This window comes from Monodon monoceros, unplaced genomic scaffold, assembly GCF_005190385.1.
Source record: "Monodon monoceros isolate NGI ecotype Baffin Bay Population unplaced genomic scaffold, NGI_Narwhal_1 Super_Scaffold_20, whole genome shotgun sequence".
In the NCBI taxonomy this organism is placed as follows: Eukaryota; Metazoa; Chordata; class Mammalia; order Artiodactyla; family Monodontidae; genus Monodon; species Monodon monoceros.
The window spans coordinates 75035146-75056230 of NW_021703777.1; the positions used below are offsets into that span (position 1 = coordinate 75035146).

The 21085-nt window shown below is 43.0% G+C and overlaps 2 protein-coding genes across 3 annotated transcripts in view; both read right to left on the bottom strand.

Annotated features, from left to right (window-relative positions):
* Positions 1–745: 745 nt before the first annotated feature.
* CUNH4orf19 (chromosome unknown C4orf19 homolog) overlaps positions 746–21085 on the bottom strand; it is an 83579-nt gene continuing 63239 nt past the window's right edge. For both annotated transcript variants that reach the window (XM_029234833.1, XM_029234834.1), the window contains 3 exons: positions 19114–19163; positions 3525–3578; positions 746–2488 (listed from right to left, as the gene is read on the bottom strand). In XM_029234833.1, coding sequence (XP_029090666.1) covers positions 1555–2488; positions 3525–3556 — 966 coding nt within the window. In that variant the 5' untranslated portion in view covers positions 3557–3578; positions 19114–19163 and the 3' untranslated portion in view covers positions 746–1554. The remainder of the gene's footprint in view (positions 2489–3524; positions 3579–19113; positions 19164–21085) is intronic.
* Positions 3864–4448, bottom strand: LOC114902424 (CDGSH iron-sulfur domain-containing protein 2 homolog; the record flags this gene model as incomplete). Its single annotated transcript, XM_029234711.1, has 1 exon — positions 3864–4448. A coding segment is annotated over one exon (585 nt), but the record flags the coding sequence as incomplete, so codon positions are not given.

A 21085-nucleotide genomic window follows, 5' to 3' on the forward strand; every position in this document is an offset into this window, starting at 1 on the left:
TATCACAGGCAGCTGGGCCTGATCCCAACAGGTACACTTAGGAAATTGTTGAAGGAACCACTTTGAAATATTAAGCATCTGGTATACTAAATAGGACAGTAAACCAACAATGCAATTAGCAATGCCAACAGTTTAGCCTTTAAAAGCTCTGAGTGACCTTGTATGTAGAGGTGGCTTGTCATCAAGCAAACCCAGGGAAATGTCTGCTTTTTAGGCTCAGAAATCATGTTTATGTTAAATAATTACCAAAATGGAGCGATGACATTATGACAATCTCTAGAAATACATATTATTATTCTCAATTAATGGGCAAATAGAAGGGATGCATTCCTTGCCCAAGGTCACATGCAAAGCTGGAAATCCAACCAAGGTCAGATTTCAGAGCCTGTGTTATGAAACACCATAATAAAGCATCCTCCATGTTGGTATTTTTCTAAATACTCTTGACCATCCTCTAAAGTCCCCATCAAGCCATGTCTAAATGGCTGTCCTTGTTTATAAATTAGAAGGCTGAAACCCAGCGAGGGCTATTCATCCCAAAGGTCAGATCTGCACAGGTAATCATGGTGTCAAGAGTTTGAACTACAGGGACAGAGAGTCAAAGCCATTCTTGGCAAACCAACCTAGTCTCCTCTTCATCTGTAATTTAATAGTCTAGCTGTTTACATTGAAAGAAACATCAAGGGTCACTAATGCTCAGTCTGGGAAAATTAGAAGCACTTTTGAGTTAAGACACACAGACACATATGTTGCTGTATTTTAATCACAATCAGACATTAACATGGCACAAAACACTCCATCTATCTCTTTGCTGTTCCAAATCTCATGAAAACCTGAATTTGACACAAGCAGTTTAAATAATTATTTTGACCAGACTCCCCAATCCCACAGGAGATTAAAAAGTAATAATGTAAAAAAATTAAGGTCAAGGTGTCCTGATATCACAGCTAATGACTAACCATGTGTTTACGGGCAGCTTGTGCTCCACCCTGAAAGCTGCTGAGCTTCACCCCCGGTCCAACAAGTGGTTAGTTATTAGTTCCCTGGGTGATTGTCCCTGAAGGTAAACCATACATTAGGCACTTTAAGTGGGGGTAGTTACCTTTCTCGGGTTGGGTATAACGTTTGGCTCTCAAAAGCAAGATAGAGAATTTAGAGTCAAACAGAATGTTCTGTGAATCTGTGCCCTTGGGATTAAGCGCTGGGACGTCAGTGCATCCTCAGGGACATCTGCACCAGATGTTCTGGGGGAGTCGTGCAGGGTGCCAAGCAGGCTGTTTTATGTCTGCATGCGCTGTGGACACGAGCACTGTGGCCCACTCTGACTTTTATTCTCGTGTCTCGAGTTTTAGCCCATCTAGACTGTGGTACTCTCCATGTTTAACAAGCGGTGTGGCCCAGGCGTTCACAGCCATCAGAACAGCTGCTGGGTGTCAACCACCGGTAAGGCTGCACCCATCTGCGCTGCGGTCATCAGCTCTGTGTCTAAGGAGCAAACCCAGCCCCATACGCCCAGCACAACGCTGGCTTCCTTGCCGGCGCAAAGCCGCTCCCCTACTCTGCCTCGTCCACATCTTCTCCCGCAGTAGCTGCCTCTAAAGCGGCCAGGGCTTCGGCCACCTCTGCGTCCTCATCCACCGTCTCCCCACTCGCATCTCCAGGGGAGCCCTGGGTCTCCTCCCACCCGTTTCTCGAATCGACCACAGGTACGTCCTGTGCAGGATCCTCTTCTTTAAGGTATACACTTAGAGCTTCAGTTGCCACGGCCTTGTTTAACGAATCCCGGCTTCTCTTCACCGAGAAGGGCATATTCAAACCACGCTCCCCCGCCCCGGGGGGAGCGCCCTGCCCGGGCTCCTCCTCTGTGTGGCTCTTGAAAAGGCAGTCCTTTTCTTCGCGATCAACGTGATCTGCGTCGTCGTCGGCTGAGCCCCACAGCTGAGGGTAATCGGGGGCGGGTATCTGGAGGACGTGATCTGGGATTTCCCAGGCGGGATGCCCTGCCGCGCCAGACGCGCTGGAGTCGCCGTTTCCCATGACACGGGTCTCTCCTGAAGCCAGCAGCACGCAGTCCGGTTGCCTGGCACTTCCTCCTCCAAGGAAGGGCCGAGTCGTGTAACCCTTGTTTGTGGCACTGGCCCAGGAGCCCCTGTCCCCCTGGGGGCACCCGGGATCGCCAGCGAGCTGCAGGGCAGCAGCGGGGCCGAGGCCATTGACGGCCCCGCCAGTCTTCTCAGCGCAGGGTCCCCCGGCCGTGTCCCCCGGGAGAAGCGGTCCTTGGGGCGGCCCGCAGGGCTCCTGCAGAGCAGCCGTTTGGTTCCTGCTCGTGGTCCTCTTGGAGCTCTCGCTCGGAGGGTCATCCTTGTGTACCAGCACTTCGCGGCTCTGTTTGCCTTTTAACTTAACGCCATCGTCTTCATCTAACTTGCAGCTGTTTACTTCGTTGACATAACCAGGGGAGGGCACTTGAACTGGATCCAAGAGATAGCTGGGGTGAGAAGAAGGGAGACCAGTTGGGTTAAGTATTAACTTCATTAATAACTAACTTTCATTATTAATATATCTACTACAGGCTCTGCTGTTTTCTACGATTCCTGTAAATTTCCATGATTACTCTTTTAAGTCTATATGTGTGCCTCATTAAATATATATAGTTGGTATAAAAATGTTCTACCAACTGGAAATAGATCTTAAGAAGGGATTCAAAAAAGGGCAGGAAGAAATTACAGAACAAAGTGGGTCATGAAATTGAAAAACAAACAAAAAATGTAAATAAATAAAACAAATATCCAACAACAGGAAAATAACTGGTTAAGAACTGATGGTTCAACCCCTCAATGGAATATTATGTAGTAATTAAAATATGAAGTCTGGACTAGCATGAAAGATACTTACAATAAATATTTTTTTGAATAGAGCCTAACATCAGATTATAATTATAGTGGAATAAAACTTATATATGTATGTAGGTGTGTGTGTGTGTATATACCTATATCTATCTATATATAGATCTATATATAGATAGATATAGATACGGAACAGAACTAACATAATAAAGATAGTTTTGTTAAGGAAGCAAAATCATCAGTTAATTTTTCCCCTTTATTTTATACAGAATTATATTCATGTTGCCCAAATTTTTATGAAATAGAATCTGGACAAAATTAAAAGCACCTATGTGACTGGGGTGTTTTCAGTGATGCCATTTCAGGCATCTTCAAAAACTCGAACTTTTCTTTGCATTGAAGCTCTCTGGAGAAATGTAAATTCAACCCAAACCAAATTCAGCCTCAGAGAAAGACAGCGTTCCCAACACACTCTGAGTATTGTGCAAAAAATATTTAAAAATCCAGGCCTCGTGTTCTTTTAAATGACATTAAAGTGGTTCCAAACTCTTAATTTCCTGGCAATGGTGGTCAGGCCCCAAGCTGGGTGAATGCATTGAACCCATGCAGGGTGTTTAAAGTGCCTGCATGGTAATCACAAATTCCTCCATTAGGATGGGACATTTTGTTCAATGTTACCTTTGTAGCATTTTACAGCACCTGCACCCCATCTGGATTATTTTTTGTTATCATCTGGAAAAAAAGGCATAAAAAGGAGAGAACAGAGTGAAGGACATTTTATTTTATTTTATTTTAAAAATAAAAAGTGTTCGTTTTATTGTAGGAAGATACATTAATTCTTTGAAATCAGAGTGAAAGGGCTGCACGATTTAATTCTATATAAATGACTCAATATACAAAGTGTCAAATATAAACAGTAGTGTAAAATAAATTAGCAGAAATAATTATTCAACCAGTAGCAATACTTAAGACTACCATTTGAAAGATCTTCTATAAACAAAGGATGGAAAAATACTGTTATAAGATTTTACAGCACAGAATTGAATTCCATCCTAATTCATTACTATTATACTTCTTCAGTATTAGTGGACCCACGTTATCTCCAGTCAATTTGTTGTGCTTATCGTGTGAACCATCACAGGCAGGAAACGTCTTAGAACGCCAACACCTACAATTAGCTGCTTTAGTAAGACACAAATCTTCAATGGTTATTTCATTCACCACTTTGGGATTTTCCTTTTGTATTTTAAGATTAATCAAGTTATCCTTCTGCTGCTTTTTCTTCGGGAGGAATGGACGAGCCGCAAGGTAGTGCAAGTACACCGAGGAAAGGCAATAACCAAAGCCATTCTGAAACTGTGAGCCAGGCGATCCCGGTAATGCTCTCGGGGACTGGGAGCTGCTTAAGATAACGCGGAGAGCTGCACCTTCAACATGCGGACCGCAGCCTCCAGCACCTTCCCGGCCAGCGGCGCCCGCTCCCTTCCCGGCCCCGCCGGCGGCCCCGCAGCTCTCCGCGGAGCTTCGGGCGCTTGCGCGGAGAGCGGAAGCAGCAGGCGGGCGCTCTCGGCCTGGACTGGGCCGGGGAGGCTGAATGACATTTTAATAGGAATTAAGTTTGCTTTTTCTTTCCTAGATACACTCAAAGTTAGTAGAGTTACAATTTTTGGCAAAAGGATAACGCGATTCAGGGAGGGCACTGGTTACCCGGAATACCTTCACGTATCTAAAATCACCGATTCAGAGTTCTCAAACATTTATTTACACTTGTCTCTTGTGCCAGACCCTTCCCCAGACCTGGGAGTTATGCCATCTCCACTTTCCAAATGAGGAAAAAACAGGTTGATGAATGTTAGGGAGAGAAAGGTGGGACTGAAAAGGACCTGTGCGTTTTCTCTTCCATTGCCTTCCGCAGGGGACATGGACTTAACCGGGGTGCAGCCCACGTGCAGCAGCAGATGGTTTAAGAGTGGAGAGGTTTCCGCGCCAGGGGATTAGCTACTCAGCATTAAAAGATGTCAGGATACTGCAGCTGATCTCTACGTTCCATGTTACAGACCTGAGTAGATTAGAGCTGGAGGGATCATCACAAGCTTTACTTGGACTAAACTGCTTCTGTTTTGCTTTTCCCACCACGAGTCCCATCCCGGCTACGATCCATGGACTCCACTCTCTGGCAGTTCAAGGACACGCCCCTTCGGGCTTGCTGGTGGCAGATGGACCCATATCTTTGCTTCTTTCATTTCCCACCTGCCCTCCGTCCCCTGGCCTCTCCCAAGTTGCATTTTTTCCTCATGATTGCCCTCTGAATAAAACCTTCTCTTCATGTAAAACTGACCACACTGTTCTGGTCTTTTCTGAAAATCCTAAAAATTAGTATGGAAGAAACTTTAAGTCATCTTCCATCTCTAACAGCTACAACCTTTAAGAAGACAAGCCAGTGACAGAATCTAAAGCCCTAGTCCCTTTGTCTCCATGAGATGCATATGCTAGGGAGAGAGAGGGATCGCTCATCGTCAGCTGTGTCACTGCTTCCTCTGTTCTCTCTCCTTCCTTTCAATCATGCATGAATTTCCCAGGATGCTACTTCATAAGCCTTTAACCACAGAGAAAATTACTGGTGTCTTTTAAGAAGTATAGACTAGTTGGCTGGTTAGAGGAAACTAGATTTACACCCCACCCACACACAAAGATATCCAACATCCACATTCTAATCTCTGGAACTTGTGACTGTTACCTCGTGTGATCAAGAAAGAAAGTCTTTGCAGATGTGATTACGGATTTGAGATGGGGAGATTGCCTGGATTATTTGGTTCAGGTCCCAGCTCTGCCGTGTAACTTTGGGCCTCAGCTATTTCATCTGTAAATGGGGATAATGACGCATCTACCACATAGCATTGTTGGAGATTATATGAGTTAATATTCATAATAAGCATATACTTATTACTCAGCTTTGTCTAGATACAGCATGTTTTAAAAAAAAGACGGAAGCTTTGCACCTAAGAAAGAAAGAATCTAGTTGTCATGACGTACATACACATACAAACAAGAGCATTAACAATACCAAGTAATACTTGTTTCCAGAATAAGGGCCAAATGGTATATTTCTATCAACTGTGGCACCAACTGAAAGACGCACACCCCAAGTGCAACAAGAATTCCACAGAGAGAGAAATCAGTGGTGGCTTAGCCAGCAATATGTGTACAACCTTTTCCTTTTTCAATGCACTCTCAATGAAATTACCCCATTTTCCAAGCCCAGGATTTTGTTTCCAGCCTCTGCTCCCCACTTATGTCCATTTGCTGCAAATAATTTATATATCAGCTGGATAACAGGTTCAAGAGCCCCCTGTGTGCTTCCTCCCCACCATCAGCCCCTCCCCTCCCCACTTGCGCCCTCAAAATCTGGCGTTTCCATGCTTGCAGTACCTTTGTTTATCTTGGAATCTGTTTTTAAAAAGTCAGGAGGATAGGAGGCAAGAAAAAAAGTCAAAGAAAAGAAAAAAAGGGCTTTGGAGTGTTTGAGAGAGGGGCAGACTACAGGTCTTAATAATGTAATTGAAGCAATCGTGAGATGTGAATTACTGAAAAATGTCAGGCAGGTGGGTTCCAGAGTCGTAGGTAGGGAAGGTTTTCTTCTGGAAAGAAGAAAGAACGAAAGAGGCTTGTCTTGAGCGACACCTGGCTTTCCCAGCGTCTCCGAGGCTGACCAAGGTCATCCTGACCCTGAGGCACCCTCACCAGGCTGGCTGGCTGTCCCCACCCTCTGCTGCTGGCGCTGTGGCCACACAAGCAACGTGCCCGGAAGTGAGATTACTGCCGAGATTTAAGAGCCCAACTCCAGAGCCTCTGCTTCCCTGTTTCTAGGAGAACCGACATGTCATCTGTGGCTTTCACCACCCACCCCTTTCCCTGGAAAACCACAGGATCTGTATTTTTCTTCAAAGCCATGTAGTTATAAAAGGTGTTTTGATGACTCTCCCCTTTCAGGTCAGGTTTACAGTCCCCCCCAACCCCCGCTGCCTCCCTTTAGGGTGCACCCCCTGGGGTTCCTACAGACCTGGTCCCGTACCCAGGGCCACGCTCTGTGCCTCTCTCTCCCCAGCCCAGTGGAGGCAGCCTCTTCCTGGTTAGAGGTCCTGCCCTCTCTCACCACCCTGTGTTTTCCTTCCCCAGCGACATTCCTTCTCTCAGTGAGATAGGCTCCAACGTCCAAGGTTGAGAGACCGCTGACGAAAAGGGTGGAGACTAATGCATTTACACCCAACCCCTGCCCGCCTGTGTCTACAGTGATTCTTGTTTCTATGATGATTCCTAACATCAAACCTGATCTGTTTCTCTTTTCATGTGTCCCTGCCACACCACATCTTGCTTTTAGCGAGGAGGTCTCCCATCTCCAGGTGCAAAAAGGAAATACTCCAGGTCCAGCGTGGCACACGGACATGGGGAAAAAAGTATATGCTTTTCTGAAGTAAAACCAAATTCAAAACGGGCAGTCTGTCTCTTTCTCTCCCCCCTCACTTTGACAACATCTGGCTTAAAGGTGAGAACTCAGTTGTCTGGGGCCCTTTATTATGGAGCAGAATCAGAATTTGCTCTCTCTTTGGAGTGGAAAAGAGCAACAGAGAAGCAAAAGGCAAAGCCTTCGCAACCATCGTCTGGTTTGCACAGGAGAAAAGCAAACACCGTTAGGATCGTGTGTCCACCCACTGCTGGCGCCTGCCTGCTCCTGGACTCCTGTGTTGGAGGTTGACGCTTGTCCTGTGTTCTGTGTTGAAATGACACAGTCCTGTGTTTGAAGACGGGCACGCTAAAGCCCCATCAGTTACTAGTCAAGTCCCCTTGCGAGAAAATCTGGTTTCACAAGGGAGTTAGTGATGAAGGTGGGGAGAAACGGGGAGACTGGGGGGGAGGCAGGAGTTTTGCAGCCAGACAGAGAAATTGACTGAGTATCCATCAGGAAGTCAAGGAATATAGAAAAAGGCTCAACCCAGCCGGAAAGGGCTACCTCTGATTGTGATGATCTTAAAGAATGACAGGGACAGGTCAAATGGACACAGGACCAGCTGGCAGGGGTTCTACTGGCCAAATACAGAACAACATGAACATGAGAATAAATATTAACATAAAGGATTACAATCCATTGAATAACACAAGGGTCTATGAATCCTTAGGATATAAATCTAAAACGGGGCTAAGCTCTGACTTACAAGTAGACAGTCAGCTAACAAACATACAAGGAATAATGGAACTAGAGAAATCACCATTTGACAACCATCACAGGAACAGCTGAGGTAAGCAAGGATCATCAACAGACGCTGAGACCAGCGGGTGAAAACTTGAGGAGAATGGGATATTTAGTCTCGAAGTAGCTCCCCACCACATGCTTAGGGGTGAAACAGTATCCTTACAGTGGAGAAACCTGGTTCACAGCACCTAAATCAAATAATCAAGGGTAACATCGTGAGTAACGAGACTAGTCAGCAGCCTCGGATGTGATGCACTGAGAACTTGGAGTCACTTCTGTGGCTTTTCTACCAAAAGAGTATAATCTGGATTGAAGCAGGAGGCAAGGTCAAACCCAAATTATGGGCTATTCTGCAAAACAACTGGTCTGTACTCTTTAAAGAAATGTAACTTTATGAAAAACAAAGACAGACTAAAGAACTATTCCAGATTAAAGGAGACGGACGAGACACGACAACCAAATGCAATCATGATCTTTTTTAAGAGGTCATTATTGACACAACTGGTGAAATGTGAATAAGGTCTGTAGATTAGGTAGTAGTATTAAACCAATGTAAATGTCCTGATCTTGATTATTGGTCTGGAGTTATATAAAAGCATGCCCTTGTTCTTAGGAAATTCAGAGTGAAGTATTTAAGAGTAGAAGGGCATGGCACCTGTAACTTATTAAAATGATTCAGGAAAAAGATTGTGTGTGTATGTGTAGAGAAAGAGAGAAAAATAAAGCAAATGCTAACATTTGGGGACTGTGACTTTATGAGGGTCCTTTGTACTTTTCTTGCAACTTTTTAGTAAGTCTGATATGATGTCAAAACCAAAAGTTAAAAGGAAAAAAAATGGGAAGTTTAAAAAAAAAAAGCACTAATCTTATGTCTGTTCTTCTTCTGCTTGTCTCTGGGCTAGGACCCATTACCTACAGGAAACCATTGTTATTAAGCTATTCCCTATAAAGAAGCACATGGAGAAAAGTCTTGGAAAGGAGCTCATCAAAAGCCCACGGGCCTTTCTGGATTTAGCTCTCATTCTGAGTATGTACAAAAGACCTTTCCTCAATATCCAGCCCCAGGCACTAGAACACTGAAGGCACTGGAACACTTCCTGTCCTTGGGCTGCCCCGTCTCAGAAGGGGACTTACAGTCCAGGGCATTGCTGTTCATCAGCTGTCGGCCTCCCTTACTGAACACAAGCCCCTCGCAGGCAATGCCTAATCCAGGGCAGCATCCAGCTTGCCTGGAGCACGTCACACCTGTTATTCAAATAAAGGAATGATTGGTGAGTGACAGGTGTGAATGAATGAATGGTGAGTATGAGCTTTTTTTTTTTTTTTTTTTGCGGTACACGGGCCTCTCACTGTCGTGGCCTCCCCCGTTGTGGAGCACAGGCTCTGGACTCGCAGGCTCAGCGGCCATGGCTCACGGGCCCAGCCGCTCCGCGGCATGTGGGATCTTCCCGGACCGGGGCACGAACCCATATCCCCTGCATCGGCAGGCGGACTCTCAACCACTGCGCCACCAGGGAAGCCTGAGTATGAGCTTTTATAAATTACTCCAGTAGAAGGTCTACCTTTTCCATGATCAAATCTCACTCCACCCAGTGGTCCAAAACCAAAAGCCAAGTGCATGACACGAACTGAGAGAGATGGGAGGAACCGTGGGTCCTCTTCCCAGCTTGGGAATTACAGTTATGTAATTCCAAGGGTCAAGGACAACCTGCTTCGAGGGCTCTAGTCAACGAATGAGCTTTCAGAGCAGCTGCTGGCAAGTGGTTTGAGTTGATAGAAGTTGGAGTGTTTGGAAGAGACATAATAAAATTAAACACTTAAATTTCAACTCTGTTTTGAAAAACCAACTTGCCAGTGTTTAGAAAACAGTCCAGGATTTCACCTTAATCTGGCCAGCAGGTAGAGTTGAAAAATATGTAGTGAGTCACTTATGGGTACTGACCTCTTAGACTCAAGAGGATTGGATAAAAATAACTACCACACACAGAAGAAACCACCAGGTGCTCTATAAAAGAAATTAAAGACTGCCTGCCCAACTCCATAGGCAGTATCGAATCTATAGTGGAAAAAGGAGAAGAAGATAATTCTTGACTACTACCCAATCTCTTTCCTCAGCAGAATCATATCCTCCTTTCCAGGAAGGCTTTGAAACCTCTCTGGGACAAAATTTTCTGGTGTGTTCCCTTTTCTCCTAAAGAGGTTGAACTTTAGTGATTTTGGAGAACTGGAAAGACTATAAGAAGACGGTTATTATCGTTCATTTGATGCACTCCCAACAGTCAATGTGCTACCATATATGTATCAGCATCACTTAGGACTGGGTTTGATGGAATATTTGTGCAGAGGTGTGTTCAAACCCCCGCCAAAGGGTTCCCTGGTCAAACAGGTTTGGAAACAGCAGAGATGAAAGATGAACACATTCATAGTTATGAAAAAGCACGATTTCACCTTGTTTAACTCAGTATTTTCCAAAATTATTTGACCACAGAGCCTTTTTTTTTCCCCATAAAAGATATTAACAACCAACAGAACTTGTGTTTTGTGGAACTTTGGGAAAAACAACTGTCATGACAGTCTAATTATCAGGAGGGGTTTTACGCCCCAAACTAATTATTGCCAGGTGGTGGCTGGTGTTTTGGTGAACTCAGCCAGGCAAAGTCTGTGCCAGGTGTGAGAAATCCACCTTCCAGCAGTGGCTTCATCATCAACCATGTGGATGTGGGAAAGCTGTGTAACCTCCTGCTTCCTCAGTTTCTTTATCTGCCCAACGAGTCCATGACATCAAAGCTCTCTTCCAAATCTAACAATTGAAATGGTGAATCAGCGAAGGAAGGTTCCTCCCCTCGACCCTCTCTCTGACTTGGCTCACACACCGTTATCATTGAACACCGAGACAAGGCAGGCACCAATATCACCGTTTTGCAGGTGGGGAGCTCTGCTCAGTGGTGTGTGAACTACCCCATCCCAATACTGATGGGCTGCGTTTGGGTCCCAAGTCCACAGTCACCCCAACCCATGATCCTGACTGAATGCACAGAGCTTCTCCTCCTGTTTCCTTCCTTCAGGCCCCAAGTTCTCATCTCATTCCCTTAGGTCTGCAGCTCTTTGAAAATGTCTCCTTGGTTTCTTTGCTATAGGGTCCTGCTGACCCCTGGAGGCTTGAGATGGGGAGAGCGTGTGTAACAGCAACTTCCCTGGGAGGGGCGAGGACTCAGGTCAGGGGGACTCTGAGGGAGGAGGAGGTACACCTGCTGGACCTCCTTCACTGGGGTGTGCTGGGGAAGTGTGTGTGTGTGTGTGTGTGTGTGTGTGTGTGTGTGGCAGGGCTGGGGTATGTGCATGAGGCGGGATGTATAAGCATCTGAGAAGATTTATCACACCAGCAAGTCAGCACAGCGGTTAAATGAATAATTTAGGGCCAGAGTTGTGGGTTCCAATTCTACCTCCACCATTTATTAGCTTTGTGACCTCTAGGCAAATTTCTTAGCCTCTGTGACCTTTAGCTGTCTAATCTGCAAAATGGGAATGATAACAGTTCCTGCTTATCAGGATTGTTTTGAAATTTAAATGAGATAAAAGTGTGTATGGCATTTACTGTAATGTTTGGCATCCTGCCGTACTTATTAATGATTACAAGTAGTTAACATTTGAGTGTTTAATATGCATCAAGTACTGTTTTAAGAAATTTCATTTCTCAAATGAAATTTAAGATTGAATGAATTGAATTGAATGAATCTTAGATTATTACTTTACAATAATCTTTTAAGGTGGAAACCAGTAATTATTATTATTATTATTATTTTGGCCGAACTGCATGGCCTGTGGGATCTTAGTTCCCTGACCAGGGATTGAACCCGGGACACGGCAGTGAAAGCGCTGAGTCCCAACCACTGGACCACTAGGGAATTCCCTATTAGTTTTTTAATTGAAGAGTAGTTGATTTGCAATATTACATTAGCTTCAGGTGTACAGTATAGTGATTCAATATTTTATAGATTGTACTCCATTTAAAGTTATCACAAAATAATGGTTATATTTCCCTGTGCTGTACAATAGATCCTCATTGCTTATCTATTTTATACATAGTAGTTTTAATCCCATACCATTGTCTTGCCCCTCCCCCCTTCCTTCTCCCCACTGGTAACCACTAGTTTGTTTTCTGTATCTGTGAGTCTGCTTCTGTTTTGCTATATTCGTTTGTTTTATTTTTTAGATTCCACATATATATGATATCATATATATCACATTTGTCATATGATATGTCATATGATATCATATTTATATATCAGTATTTGTCTTTCTCTGACTTCTTTCACTAAGCATCATACTCTCTACATCCATCCATGTTGTTGTAAATGAGTAAATGTAAATTTCATTCTTTTTATGGCTGAATAATATTCCATTATATATATCACACCTTCTTTATCCATTCTTCTGTTGATGGACACTTAGGTTGTTTCCATATCTTGGCTATTGTAAACAGTGCCGCTGTGAACATTGGGATGCATAGATCTTTTCGAATTAGTGTTTTATTTTCTTTTTTGGATATACACCCTGGAGTGGAATTGCTGGGTCATATGGTAGCTCTATTTTTAATTTTTTGAGGATCTTCCATACTGTTTTCCATAGTGGCTGCACCAATTTACATTCCCACCAACACTGCACAAAGGTTGGGAGCCAGTATTTTATAGATAAGTAAATGGACATAAAAGTTGAAAGTGGTACAGTGTGGCTATTATTAATGCTGTTTTTATTGTTTTCATTATTATGAATACTTCCTGATTATATATTAATTATATAATATTTATATATTTCATATTATATTAATATAACACCTCTTGTAGGTTTTGTTGTTTTCTGAGTCCACTGCTTTACACAATAAGCAGCAGCTTGTGATCCATTAGCTTTTGCAAAAGGGAACTGGATCCTCTTGATTTGGGCTCTGATAGAATTTCAGAGGTGTGGTTTCATCTATTGGCCACCAGATGGCAGTATATAGTGGTTATTTAATTTAATTTCAAGGGAAGGACTTGGTATGGGAAAGGCCTCAAACACAGAATTAAAGGCACCAATAGTGTAGGTGCTTTGCCATGGGGTGAAGTTAGGGAGTAGGTGATGTGGTAAATATTCAGACAATTATTGTGTTAAGTCCTGGTGGCCATGGCACCACCTTATGGCAGGGCTTCCTCCAGCTCTGGCTGGGCATGGGATTTATTCTGTAGTCTGGCCAGACCATGGCGGGGTCAAAAAACTCTGGCAATTCTATAGACGCCTCTTTTCACACAAATGGGATCTGTCTTTCTGGACAATAATTCTGTGGAAGAGGCTTTAGGAGGAAGGAGCTGTGGAGGGGTTCAGTTTCTCCCGTGTTAGCTCTGATGCTGCTGGTCCTGCCTGTTTCACTGCTCCTTCCCTATGGCCATTCTTGTGCTGCCCCAGGTCCCGTGGGCTGCCCAAGGTGTGAGCTGGTCTTGGGGCCCCATCTTCTGGATGAGGGTAAGTGGCCATGAATTAGGAGGTAAAGATAAGCTATAAAATAAATATGGCCCAATTTGAAAGTTTTTGTGGAGAAGCTCATTATTTTTGATTTAAAATAAATTCAGAATATTGTGTTTGAAAAGGCAAAATTTGCATGAATTATTAGAATTAAACAGAAGGCTTTTTATTTTTTTTTTTAAGAGAGGAAAATGAATGTAAAGAAGGGAAAAAAACCTGATATAAGCACGTGACAGTAGCTATAACAGAAGAAGATAGGGAATAAGACAGAAATTCTGTGAGGGTTGTTGAATAGAGTTATCATTCATCTTTTTGTTGTTGTTTACTTTAAAAAACTATTGATAGCAATTATGCCTGCATAGTTTATTTAAATTTTGTGGGTTTTTTACACTTATCTGCAGTAATATTTGTGTAAAAAGTCAAGTATCCATTTATACTTAGTGCTGATACTAAGCTCTCTATTCTGGGTCATTGATCTACTTTTGCCAAAACCACTGTTCTTATTACCCTAGGTTTGCAATAACAGAGAAAGTTCTTCTATCTTGTTTTCTTAAAAGATGTTTTTGGATATTTTTAGCTCTTTGCAATTTCATATAAATTTATTTTTTTAATTTAATTTTATTTATTTTTTTATACAGCAGGTTCTTATTAGTCCTCCATTTTATACACATCAGTGTATACATGTCAATCCCAGTCTCCCAGTTCATCCCACCCCCACCTCCTGCTGCTTTCTCCCCTTGGTGTCCATACGTTTTTTCTCTATTTCTGTGTCTCAATTTCTGCTCTGCAGAAAATTTCAAATTCTGTTGGTAGCTTATGGTCAGCCCTCTAGACCAGTTCCTTCTTCCTGTACTCTTGGTGGGAACAGTTCTAGGGAAAGTTTGAGAAGCTATGCCCCTATTCTCTGGACTGTAAACTCCTGGGAGTAGGCTCCTGTCTGGATCAGATGAGATGCAGCTCATTATTGAATAAAGACTAGGGTGTATGGGTGACAGGGGCGGGGATCCTGGTGAGCACTTTGAGAGGCAGAGGGCACGGGGTCCATAAGACATCCTCCTGGGTCTGTGCAGGCAATAACTCTCATTTCTAACAAGCTCCCAGGGTGCTAATGCTGCCCTCTGGGGACCACACTTCGAGAGTTCCTGCTTTACGGCTTTATGGAAATGAAGGCAGGCAGGCCTCTTTGTTTTGCTATGTTGCTGGTTGGTCTAGGTGAGCTCTACTTAAAGGGGAAGGACTAACCCCCTAAGAACGCTTGTGGCTTGGGAAGTTCCTGGCAACAGTGAGGTGACTACAATTACCACTGGCCCCTTTTGGTGGCTGATGATATGGCCCAAACCAAGTTGGCCAAAACTAATACCTGCAGTCATTACTGCCAATTGCACTCCCAACTGGTGCAGTTTACAATCCTGTTAAGTTTCTAAAAATTCTGTTTTTCAGAATTTGCTTTTTAACAGTTTTTAATTTATGTTATTTTATCCTTCTCTATGGGCGTTATAACAGGAAAAAGTTAAAATAAACCACGTGTCCAATAATAGGGGATCAATCTGGACAACCTAAATGTTTACTAACTGAGGAATAGATGAAACAAACCCAAGACATTGGGCTGGTCCGCTGCCTGTCTGCTCTTGGACTGGTCCCTGCCCCTTGCCCACTCAGTTTCTCAAGGCACTGTAATGCTGACGAACCCTTGCCCTCTGGATCGGGGTAGTCCCACCAGTGGAAGGTGCTGGGGGACTAGAGGGGGAGGATGGGGGATGTCAAGGTATGTTTCCCTTTCTCTCTACTTAGGACAGTATGCTGTTCATCCTGGTAGTGGCCAGATCTCCTCCACAGCAATAGATACCCAAGAGCCCTACCCTCCATGGTGCCAGATAGAACCATGGTGCCTCACCATGGCTCCAGCCATTACCCCAGCATCTGGTTCTATGTCTCATCCTGGGGTGGTAATGTCTCTCTGCCTCGACCATCTCTGTGTTGCCTCACCATCTCATTTGGTTTCCCAGCTCTTCCAATACCCACATAGCCCACTGATTATAACGTCCCTCTGTCTGAAAGGAAGAGTTCCCATTCCTGGCTGGACCTTGCCTAATACAAATAATATCCTGGTCAAAGGCTTTCTAGCTAAGTTATTAAGTAATATACAATAACAGTATTGGACTCTGCAAAAATTGGTATTATCTATTGTATAGATTGCTGCTTGTTGCATACCTGACATGGGAGGGGGTGTCCACAGTGGCTGGGGAAGGGACTTTAGCCCCTCCATCAACTCCATCAAGTTCTCTTCCCTTTCCCACCCAAAATCAGTTTGTTTGCTGTGTAATGTAACTTCCAGACAAGTCTCCTATCTTCCCTTCCAAGCTCTTAAACTCTTCCTATATATATTCTAAAACTGCCACTGGAGAAAGTATAGGGGACACGTGGACCTTCGCATTTAGTAATCTCGTGAAAGTACTCAACATCATTCACGCGTGTGGGTGACGGCGGTTAATATATGTTTCGATGTTCCTCATGTCTACTAAAATACGAAGGGTATCTCCTATTATTCACATGGGCACCTGGCCGTATTAACCCATTCCCCATTATCAATGTAGTGGCAGGAAGTTTATTTTTAATATGCCCCTAAATCCTTCAGTGAGTCTCTAATTCAACAGTTTAAGACAGAGTTGGTAATCCAGATATCACCATGTGCTTAACAATTGCTTTTGAAGTATGCCTTGAGGAAGTCATGCAGATTATCACAGACAGCTCTGAAGTGAACGAGACATTATAGAGAGTTCAACTAATCACGTACGCAATCTCACTTAAAATGACAATTTATCATCAATGATACGGGCTTAGGTATTTACCCTGAATTCGACTACTTGGGTAGAATCTTGTTCACTGATGAACCAATATACCATATCACTGAACACCAAACCAAACCAGATCATTATCGGGGATAAATGACCACAGCACCAAGATTCAGACCCAACTGAAGATGGGGGCAGGCCATGACCTTCTGGGTGTTTTTTAGTTTCAGGGAGTATGAACAAGTACACTTTGGAGAATCTTCAGATGGTACAAACAGAGTGTATTTGAGAAGATGATGTAAAAAATTTGAAGTGAAGATGACGTGTTTTCACTTAACACATGCAGTTCTATGTCTTTTTCATGTGGGATTCAGTGGCCCCCTTCCTTCATACTCTTGACCACCATAGTAACCGTATCATCTGACAAAACTCATATCAACTCAGCCTGGGGCTGATCTTGACTCTGGCTGATTGGAAGCTCAGCATCACCAATCTTTAGAAGGGAATCTGCTTAAAAGCATCCGAGACACTCTTGCATTAGTGCATGATTGATTTCATTTTTACGGCCACGTTAACAGAAGGACTGGTCAAAGTACACGTATAAAATCATATATGGGTTCAGAAGAAGAGGAGGAAGAATTTTAAGACCCAGGACACAGAAGACAGTCTATTGTAATTAAGGGAGTGGGCTCTGGAATCAAAATCTGGACTGGCCTGTTCTAAGCTGGATGACCTTGAGTAAAGCTGCTTAACTTCTCTGAATCTCAGCTTTGCCAACCATTAGACAGGGGAAACAGTAACATCTAATTGTGCAGGGTTCCTATGAGAATCACATGGCTTACACACGTGATGGGCTTGGCAAAGTAGGACTGGCAAGTAGTAGGTTCTTAGTAAATGTGGGCTGCTCTCATCTTCACGGCCATTGTCCATGAGAATATTATGTAACCACTGGCTTAATGACTTTTAGACACTGTGAATAGAAATGGGTGATGTTCTGACCAAATTCTCCCTGAAACCGCATGGGAATTAGGCGTCTCCAACACACAGTATGTCTCCAACACTGACAAGCAGCCTTATCTGGGAGGTGGGAGAAGTCTGGAAGAAACCTGAAGCATTTAGAAAAAGTTAGGTTCTGGAAATGATGAGGAAGTTGCAGAGGAGGCGACGTGGAGAGACGTTTATATAATACAGTCTTGTAAAGCTATAAATAATGATAGCTTTAAAAGCAAGCACAGCTCAGGGCTGGATGCTTGCAGTGAAGTAGTTCTGGGTAATTCCCAGTATCCTAGATGCCCAAACCTCAGCGAACCTTAGAGAACATCCTACCACCCAACCACCTTATTTTATAAATGTGCTTCTGGACTCAAGGCTGAAAGCATGGACTGGTCAGAGGACAAGAAAAAACAGATTGTCCCATGTTTGCAGAAAACCCTATATGTGCAGAATTGGGTCACCAATGTTTCTTTGAAGTACAGTAAAAATAGTTTTTGCACTTGAAAAGACTGAGCATGGTTCTGAGGTCTCAAATATCCCTGAGCACTTAACAGAGGACAAGACACTCTGCTAGTAACTAGGACATGAAGAGGGAGAGATCTCTGCAGTCTGTTAAAGGGCTCACCACCCATCATTCATGCACCAAATGTTTCCTGAGCACCTATTATGTACAGGTACTGAACTCGATTCCAGGGAGCTGAAAAGAGTTCACAGTCTAGCAAGGAAGGCAGACATACAAATACATGACTAATAGAGTATTAAAAGTATGAGATTAAACTATGTCATGTAACATGTTACATAAGGCAAGGAGCACCTGAGTAATCTTGGGAAAAGACTGGAGAAGACTTGTGGCCACAGGTGAGCAGATAATGGGGCTGGTGGGGTTCCGGACCACATTCCAGGGGACGCTACCACTTACACTCTCTTTCTTAGTAAGCCCACTCTTTTCTCTACGTGTGCACTACCCTTGCCTTGTCCTAAAACATTATCACTTTTTTCTTACCTGAATTTACTGCAAAATCCTCTTGTCTCCTGCATCCACCTGTGTCTTCTAAAATAATACATTTGCCACATGGAAGTCACATGATCTAAGACATAAATCTGAATCTTATCATTTCCCCGGGCCTAAAACTTTTCAAAGGTGTCTAAGAGCCTCAGGATATTTAATAACATAGAATAATGAAGATGATGATAAAAACAGCAAACTTACACAGAGCTTCCTATGTACCAGGTGTTAATCCACATGCTTTATGTGTACAATTGGTCCTCATTATTTGTGGATTCCATAGTTGTGAATTTATCTACTGGCTAAAATTTAATTGTAAGTCCCAGATGAATAATTGCTGTGTTTTGGGGGTCATTTTTGGGCATGTGCAGAATGGTGAAAAATTGGAGTGGCCTGAGGTGCACGTTTCTAGCTGAGCTCAAACAAGGTAACATTCAGCCTTCTTGAGTCAGCCCCATATTGTAAACCTTTCAGTGTGAAGACTTGTATGGGTCATACCATTTGTCCCATTTTAGAACTGTATCCCCTAAACAACAAAAGTAAAAAGGAAATAACAGAATTCTACTCAAACCTGAATGAGTCAGAAAGAATAGACTTTGGGGATTGCTCTGTCTACTGGCTTTAATGTTTCAGGTAATAAGAACTGTAGTGGAAGACCGAATAATATAAAATGTAATGGAAAGTGGAAAGAATAGACTTTCTTCCCAAAGCACAAAAAAAAGAACAGCTTACCTGTTGTGGAGATTGTCCATTAGGTTTCTCTAGAAGTTTAACTTCTCTTCCTGCAACCAAAAAAAAAAAAAAGAAAGTTGAAAACTGAGGTCTACAAGTTGCCTCCTTTTCACAGCCAAGTTGCATCTTGAAAGCCACAGCAGAAAGCATTTCCTGAGAGGCCCAGGCAGTGATGTGCGGGAACAGAGTTCCTGGCCTAGAACATTTAGCCCAGGCAGCCAAGGGCTTTGAAATTTGCCAGCCCGAGTTTGCAGCCCAGCTTCTGATACTCAATTAATGATCAATTAACAATTTACCCAAATGTCAGTGTTGCATCTATAACATATTATAGTGAGATGTAAATGGCACAACAGGAAAGCTGCTTATCACATGCTAGGCATGTTGGAATTGTTCAATGACCAGAAGCTATTGTTAGTTGTTGCTGTTGATAAACATTACATGACAATACACCTCTTCTCTGATGGGTAAAGTTTCAACTAAGCAGAAAAATAATTCAAGGAATTTACTTCTTGGAGACATATCAAACAATCAAAGTTTCAATGAATATATGCATAATATTTCAATAAAATTATTAGAATAATTCACTATACATAGACAAAACTTTTCAGAGAAATGCTCTTAGCCCACTCCCAAGTAAACTACCTTTTGGGATAATGAATTCTGCCTTAAATGTATCATATAACATTAGAATGGTTATATCCTTTTGGAAATTCAATTTCATTTTCTGTCAGCAATGTCTTTTCCCTCAGTATTACTTCTTACTGTTTCATAATCCCTTAAAATCTAATACATTGCTCAAATGTCACATGAATGTTATTCTTAATTTTTACCAAGTACTTATAATTCAACTCAAATATTATTTGAAAAGGAAGACACAAGAAAGACAAAATCCAGGCCTTCAGAGAGCTAGCCATCTGTTGGGAAGGGCAAGGAGACAAGAAAAGGTTAGGTTACAAATCACTAAAATATTAGGCAGGGTGCACATAAGGCCACCAAAGGAACACAAGAGCTGAGGGGGTTCAGGATTGGGAGGTTGTGTAACTGGGCTGACAGCACCTGAACTATGCATTCATAGAAAGATGGGAAGAACTGTGGCAGATAGAAAAATGATGATGGTGAAGTGTGGAGGGAGGGCCTTCTAGGCAGAGGGAATGTGACAAAGAGAAGTCAGGAAAGGATGGGGTATTATTTAGTCACCAGATAATTCAACCCCTACTGTGTGTCAGGCACCACTAAACTGCAGTGAATGGGACACCATGCTGTGTGCCCTACAGAATGACAGCCCTCTGTGCGGGAGAGTGAATACTCTGGATTGGCTTGTGTTTAAAGAACTTGGAACTTGCCACGCGGTTGCTAGACAGATATTACAACTTTCCTACAAGTGTTTTGTAGGAAACCAACGGCATGTGGCAATTCAGAGTTGCAGGTGAGAACCTCCTTAGAGTGAAGGATGGATCTTTGAAGAGGGAGCATTTAAACTGGGACCCAAAGAATGAGATGGAACCAGGCATGCAAAGAATAGCTCTCAACAAGTCACTCCACTTTAAGAAGCCTTAACTGGCTCTGCATTGCCTACCAATCTTTAATGGCCCCAGCTAAGCATCCAAGACCTGCCAAATATGGTACCAACTGGCCTTCCTAGATTATCCCTGAAACTCCTCTAGCCACTACTATTTCCAGCCAACCTGGATTTTTCACTGTTTTCTAAACATGTCTAAACTTTTTCTTATTTCTATACCTTTGCACATATTGTTCCCCCCAGTTGGCATGCCTCCATGCCCATTGGTATTTTGCAGAATTCTACTGATCCTTCAAAACTCCGTGAAGATTTAAAAAAAATCCCACCTAAAGGTAATTACTCTATTCTTTTAACTTCCACAGAATCTTTAACTGTTTGGATGGCTCTGATTACTTTCTGCCTTGGATTACAGTGTAGGTACACCTCGTTTTATTATTATTATTATTATTATTT